The sequence below is a fragment of the Arachis ipaensis genome, chromosome B09, assembly GCF_000816755.2.
Source record: "Arachis ipaensis cultivar K30076 chromosome B09, Araip1.1, whole genome shotgun sequence".
Taxonomy (NCBI): Eukaryota; Viridiplantae; Streptophyta; class Magnoliopsida; order Fabales; family Fabaceae; genus Arachis; species Arachis ipaensis.
The window spans coordinates 36,226,503-36,234,118 of record NC_029793.2 but is presented as its reverse complement, the minus strand read 5'-3'; the positions used below and the strand labels follow the sequence as shown (position 1 = coordinate 36,234,118).

Genomic DNA, 7,616 nt, shown 5'->3' with positions numbered 1-7,616 from the left:
CAGTTACTGGGATGACAATGAGTAGTTTCTCAGCGTTGGAGGCAGAATGTTTGCTTCAATTTGGCGTGGCACCGCGTAAGTCGGAGTGTCGAGGATGCTGCATAAAACTGACTTGGCTTCGGGAACTAAAAGAAAACATGCAGTTGACTAATGAATTAAGTATACAGAGGTATGTGAAGTGCCATATTATGTTGCTCATCAGGACGATCTTGTTTGGGGATAAATCTGGGGCAGGTGTGCACTGGAAGTTTCTTCCCTTGCTTCGTGATTTTGCCAGTATTGGACATTATAGTTGGGGTCACCTCTACAGGGGGTTGTGCAGGGCATCTCGTTATAACTGTAAGGAAATAGATGGGCCAATAACACTTCTGCTCGGTTGGGCTTGGATCCGACTGCCATATCTATCGCCGCTCCCCAGAGAACTCCACAGTTTTCCACTAGCTAACAGGTAATGTTACGTTACAATCTACCCGTAGCTTCATATTTAAAATTCAGTTTAGCTAATTGAATATATGATATTAGGTGGCGTAATTGGGAGCGTGGTGACCGAAAATATAGATATTTGAATCTAGCTCACTTTAGGAAGGCCTTTGATGAATTGCAGGAAGGCCAGGTGTGTTTTAATTAAAGATTTATGAGATTCAGCATTTTTATGAGACTTTTTTATTGAATTTGATATTCTGGGTTGTATTCATGAGTTTCTTTTATTTTTCACAGTTTCTGTGGGTTGCATATGCTGTGGATCGCGTGGATCCAAACATAATTCCTCCTGAGATCTATATGTAGTCGGTTGTGTGGTCCGCTACTGTTCCGTTGGTGTCATTTGAATGTATCGAGTGGCATGCTACCGATAGGTATAGGCGACAGTTCGGTTTAGTTCAGGGAGTACCTCAGCAGGAGCAGGCTCTGGGCAAGGCGCATGGAGAAGTCCTGACTGGTCCTAAGAATCTTAACTGGGCCACAACACCGAGTCATTCAAATTGGGTTATGCATTGGACAAACAGGTATCACTACGTTCTTTCTGAGCTTCCCATGCCTTCACAACATCCATTGGAAACTTATATGTTCTGGTACCGGTCAAAATATGGAGACCATTTGAACTTGTCGAATCTTGTGGGTCAAGAAAGTGATGAGGATAATTAGGAAATGGGTGAGGGTAATCAGGATGTGGATGAAAGTGGTGAGGGGATGAAAGTGGTGAGGGTATGGATGAGGATAGTCAGGATGTGGATACTGACAATGAGGAACTGGAGCCACAGTCGGTGCCACCTCCTACTTTGAATCCACTTCCACAAGAACAACCTCAGTTCTCAAGCTAGTATGTACCTCAGACACAGTTCTCCCCGTCATTTCCAATGCCTCAACCATATTGGGGTATGTCACAACTTGAACCCGGAGAAGGAGGTTCCTTTAGCCAATTGCTTGAGTTCATGGCTGGAGATGCAGCACCACCACAATATGGCAACCAGCCTGAGTTCTTGGCAGGTAGGTATTCATTGGATGCCAGGCTCCCGTGCCATACCTCATCGGTCGCTTCCGGAGGGTTCGTCTCTGTTGACTCTAGTAGAAGTGTAGGTGGACGCGGAGTTCTTAATAGTCAAAATCCTAACCGTGTTGACATGGGACCACTACAAGAAGATGCTAACCCACTAGAGCAAGAGACTAATGCGTATCTAGTAGATGACCCGGATGACGAGGACGATGATGATGAGGACGAAATAGAGGAATTCGATGAGGATGAGGAATCCCGCAATGATGGTATTATGCTTCATATTTTGCTTTACATGTTTGAATTGGTATTCATTTTGTGTTCATTAGCGGTATCCATGTTGGTTTGACTACCTAATGTCATCATACTTAATTGTTGTTGTTATTTTGTATACAGGCCGGGCACAAACTCCGGATGACAAAGGCAAAGGTTACAATCTGAGGATTGATCCACCACGTCGTAGCGCTAACCGCTACACGCCATCTGTGTTAAAAAAGGCCGCAAAAAAATGCAAGAACTTCGTGAATGACATAAAGTGGACAATGAGAAAGTAGTTGTGGTGTATACTCTTATTGATGCTTTAGAAAATGTGGATAATGTTTACAGTTCGTTGCATGTGTTGTTCATAACGTATGCAGGACTTGTTCTATTTAGGGTTTAGGGTTATTATGTATTAATAATGATCTGGACAATGGTTTGTATAGAGTATTCATGTATTATTAATTTGGACTGTGGACTATGTATTAGCAGATGGTTTGTTTAGAGAATTTATGTATTAATAATTTGGACTATGGACTATGTATTAGTAGATGGTTTGTTTAGAGAATTTATGTATTAATAATTTGGACTATGGACTATCTATTAGTAGATGGTTTGTTTAGAGAATTTATGTATATGTGAACTTATTGCAGCGATTAAATATGTGGATTATGTAGTACTTCATATCATACTATAAAATGCTACAGATGGAGAGTAATGCTACAGCAACAGGTTACATATATCATACTTGCTTAACTCAAATGGACAACTAATGACAAACCAAATATTGCCACATATATAATGTCATCTCAAAATAAGAGTCTACTACTGATCTCTGTTGGCATTTGCACCACGCTGCTGATGGCATCTGCCACGACTGTGTCCCTTAGCTCCACATATCGTACATCGCCTAGGCCGACGTAGCATTCGCGTGTCCATCTCATTCAAGAAGCGCGTCATTTTTGGCCGACCTTTCCCAACGCGTCTCAGGTACGGATTTGGGATGAACCGAGGTCCGTTATAAGCAGGCCATGTAGTGGGGTTACCAAGTGGCCTAAACCTTGCTCGGTACACCCGTCGAACTTGGTCCATCTTATACACATCATGAACATACACTTGCCAATCCAGTCGCTGGTTGGCACAACATGCAAAGACATGTCGACAGGGGATCCAGTCCACCTGAAACTCACCACAGTCACATCGAAGGCTACGTAGGTCCACCGTAAACTCCAGTCCACTCGGCATCTCACGCACCTCAAAGACCTCATTCTGCCGATCAAAGCAACTAACCTGAATGTTTCCTGATGCAAGTTGGTTTGCATGCAACTTTGAGGTCACGACATCAGAAAACACATGGCCAGCATTAATCCGGGCTTCCGCCTCCGCTCTTTTTCGGGTAAACAACTCGTTTAGCCTGTAGAATGTTGCCTTCACAAGGGCAGTTACGGGGAGATTGCGTGCGCCCTTCAAAACTGAATTGATGCATTCCACTAGATTTGTCGTCATATGACCCCATCGATATCCACCATCAAATGCCAACGCGTACTGTTTCCGGGGATTCGGTTTAACCAGTCAGTGTATGCCTCTCCCCGTTCTCGTAAACGTTGGTAACGCACCTCGTACTCCCGCACCGTCCTCGAATATCCTGCGGGATATAAAGAAGTATTTAAAACAATAGAGGTGAAGACACGAATTGAATGGAAATTTGATACTAAATTAGTTAACTATTATGAGTGTTACCTATGTTGACGACCAGTTTCTGTAAGTACGGCGCCTTGAATTTTCTCAGAAAATTCGACTCTATATGCCTGATGCAAAACATATGAAAGGCTCTCGGAGGTGACCAAGCACTGTTACTCCTTTCCACAACCGCATTTATGGATTCGTGACGGTCGGATATCAGTCCCACACCATCCCGAGTGACAACATGCTGACGAAGGTTACTCAGAAAAAAGTGCCACGCATCTGAAGTCTCTCCCTCCACAATTGCAAACGCAATTGGGACGATGTTGTTGTTACCATCCTGTGACACCGCCACTAGTAGACAACCCTTGTACTTTCCGTATAAGTGAGTCCCATCCACCTGGACAACTGGCTTACAATGTCTGAAAGCTCTAATGCAGGGGTAGTAACTCCAAAAGACACGATGCAATACCCGAATATCAGTCACCAAGTCGTCACCTTGGTATGCAGGCATAGTCTCAAAATGAAAAACAGCTGACGGCTCCTTGTGACACATGGCTTCAAACCATATAGGCAACGCTTCGTACGATGCCTCCCAACCTCCGAATATTTTTTCAACCGCCTTTTGCTTAGCCAACCAAGCTTTCCGATAACTAACAGTGTAGTTGAACTTCGATTGCGCCTCTGTTATAACTGATTTTACCTTTAAGGCGGGGTCAGCCTCAACCAACGGCTTAATTATTTCTGCAATCGTGGTCGAATCCAGCTTTGAATGATCCTGAGAAATTGTGGCTCTGGTACATGTGTGACTGCCATTATACCTCCTTATAACCCAACAGTACTTCCGGCTGATCATGCTAACCCGGATAAGCCAATCACACCCTGACCCATACTGTGTACACTTCGCATAAAATGTCAACGGCTCAGACTCATACACCCGGATCCGGTAATCTACGCTTCTTCGTATAGTATACTCTTTTATCGCTTTAATAACAGCTTCCATGGAATTGAATTCTATCCCAACGGCAAATTCACCATCTGCAAGAAAAGAAATTTCTGCCACCCGAACAGCCATGCAATCAAATTAGAAAACACAAATATTTAAACATTCGAATAAATAGGTAACACGAATTTTTACTGCATCAATTATAATAAAACCCTACAAACTATTTATATTTATATAATTCCCTAACAAAAACTTATTTGTATTCAACTAATCTACTAACAGATAGTAATTTTAATTTAACTAATTTAGTAGTTATATTTAATGAATTTACTAATAAATTCCTATTTATATTGACTTAATTTTAATTTAACTGTATTTAACTAATTTCACAAATTTTAATTTAACTCACTTACTTATATTGACTTAATAACTTCCAACGTAACCAATTTTAAGTAAACTAAGTTACTAGTTATATTTACTTAATCTACCAATAAATTCCTATTTAAATTGACTTAATTTTAATTTATCTAAATTTAACCAATTTAACAATTTTTAATCTAAGTAACTTACTTATATTGACTTAACTTAATAACTTCCAACTTAACAAATTTTAATTACACTAATTTGCTACTTATATATTTACTCAATGTACCAATAAATTCCTCTTTATACTGACTTAATTATAATTTAACTACATTTAACCAACTTAACGATTTTTAAGTTAACTAATTTAAGTATATTTACTTAATAAAATTCAATTTAACCAATTTCAATTTTATTGATCTACTAATAAATTTCAAGCTATAATTATTTAATCTACTAATATAACTAATAAATATTAACTGATCGAGTATATTTTCAAACCTAACTTAGCTACTTGGTCCAGCTATCAACATAAATTAATAAAAAATTCTAATCTTTCGTATAAATACGGAGAATTACGTACCTGCATTGTTATAATCCGGAAACTCCGGAACATGCATGGCTTCCAAATCCAATACTCGCATGAATGATGGTTCCTCAAACGGGACATCGTTTGCCAGTGCAGTTGCCACATCAGACACATCCGGAGCCATAGCTCCGTCACCTTGAACCTCATCTCCATCTAGACCAACAACTTCGTAGTTGCTTTCGAACTCTTCTTCACTGTCACTATTGTAATCCTCCCGTAGAATATTCCGATCGGCCTCAGATTGCTCAAACTCAACATACAACTCGATGAACGAGAGTTGACTCCGATTTTCAATATACATGGAAAACATGTCTTGCATGCTCGCTTCGTCCGTTACATATTTGGTTTGAAACTGGACGAATACACCAAACACTTGTATAGGATTTCTGTATAGAATACATGATATCCTTCTTGCCCTCTCAGACTGAATTTTTTCACAGATCACACCTTTGAGCTCTTCAAATGAGATTGAAAAAGGAATTACCAAATCTAACGGATTTTCACAAACAAATGTTACTCCTTCAAATGTTTGTAACAAAATCTGACCAAAATAATACACCTTCAATAACACTCTATCACTCATTTCTCACAATCACATTAACAAACTCATAAATTTGAGTTCTGATTTTTTGGCTCCTTTACTAAACAAGTGAATAAACAGAGAAACTAAAACCAGGAGGACCGTTGGAGAAGGAGACGAAGAAGATGAGAGAGTTATTGCTCTGATCCACTTTTCAGCAACTTTTATATAAAGTGCCAACCAAATCGGACCATGCGATTACCTTTCATGGATTCAAAAAAATAATAAACAATTGCATGTCGGACCCTCCGATTTCCATAACACATCACAAAAAAAAAACCACACTTCTAGCAAATCGGATGGTACGATTTGCATCATGCATAATTTCACCAACGCTTCCTCCTCAAATTGGACCAACCGATTTGCACTTTAAAAAAGATGCTCAAACAACTCGCACCATCCGAGTTGTTCAACCTGACATTAACAAAAAAGCTGCCCCACATATCTGTATTGCGCTTCCATGACTCCATATCCGGATATAACACACACAAAGCCTCCATATCAATAAAATTGAGCCTAGTTAATACGGTTAATAATATTTTTTATAAACTTTAAATTTTTTTCATAACTTTAAATCAATGTCGTAGTTTTTTATTTTTTATTTTTTATTTGGTTTCTCATTTTTATTAATTGCATAGCTTTTTTGTTTATCTCTTTTTTTTTCTTTGTGTATTTATGTTTTTCTTTTTTTTGTCTCTTATAATTTAGCTTTTTCTATTTTTTGTTTACATTGTCGAAGAGCCACAAAATTTTTTTTTTGGAAATTTGTGGAAATTATGGCCTACTTGCTTTAATGTAATTCATACAAGTATATTTTTAAAATGATTTTTATTATAATCAACTATGTTATATGTCAACCTCTTATTTGTACATCAATCTTTGGCCATCTTTAATCACTACTATCTTGGTCATTAGAAAACTCCCCATTATTATTATATGTATTTATAAAGTATTTGATAAAAAAGTGAGGCTCACTCCAATTAGATTATGCAGGTGGTGGGTAAAGTTTTGAAGAAGTCTTACTTTAGAAGTTTCACATCGGTCACGTACTTAGTGAGCAGTAGAAATGAGCTTATATAAAGCTTATAACATGAAGAATGAACGAGAGAATCAAGGGCATGAGGGCTCACTCTTGTGCGAGTCTGGGTTGCCGATGTATCCATGATTCATCCTGGTTTTTGCTACAGTTTGTGAGTGGCGGTTCGCATCGAACTATTTGGTTTTAACCGGGTTTGACCAGTTCAATTTCAATAGCATAAACGGTTGTTTCTTTATTAGCTTGGTCTAGAAGGATGAGCAAAAAGTCAAGCAAAGAAAGTAAATCGAGAAAACCGTTCGAGAAACAGTTGAAGAAATATTTTTTGATGAAAACCAGAAAACAGTGAAAACGATCATGAGAGTTGTTTAGATAATTAACTAAAGGTGTGTTTGCTTTTGCGATCCATGGGTGAAAAGTATATTTAAATTTTTTTGAATGCTTTAATTTTTGGTTTGGCTATTTTTTTTTTATAAACCTAGTTTCTTTTGCGTTTCGCTAATTAGTTTATGTATTTTTTTTATTTTCTTTTACTAAATTTATTGTTCATACATGTTATTATTTTATTTATGAAATTTTAATTTTTTTTTATGAGTTCTTTTTTTATTTATTATTTTTATTTTTTATTAATTTTTTGTTTGACATTGTACATTTTATAATTATGATTCATGT

The 7,616-nt window shown here is 38.0% G+C and overlaps 1 protein-coding gene across 1 annotated transcript; it reads right to left on the bottom strand.

Moving 5' to 3' along the window:
- Positions 3,250-5,452, bottom strand: LOC110266819. The gene is made up of 4 exons (XM_021111848.1): positions 5,323-5,452; positions 4,405-4,486; positions 3,488-4,287; positions 3,250-3,392 (listed from the first exon to the last, which is right to left on the bottom strand). Exons 1-4 carry the CDS (start codon positions 5,450-5,452, stop codon positions 3,250-3,252), a joined length of 1,155 nt encoding a protein of 384 aa, XP_020967507.1.

What these genes read in the sequence shown, in the direction of transcription:
- LOC110266819 (XM_021111848.1), bottom strand. Translation starts at nt 5,452, where the DNA reads ATGGCTCCGGATGTGTCTGATGTGGCAACTGCACTGGCAAACGATGTC. An exon ending in TCCGGATTATAACAATGCAG is followed by an intron (nt 4,487 to 5,322) that starts GTACGTAATTCT and finishes TTCGGGTGGCAG; the next exon opens with AAATTTCTTTTCTTGCAGAT. An exon ending in GTTATTAAAGCGATAAAAGA is followed by an intron (nt 4,288 to 4,404) that starts GTATACTATACG and finishes TATCCGGGTTAG; the next exon opens with CATGATCAGCCGGAAGTACT.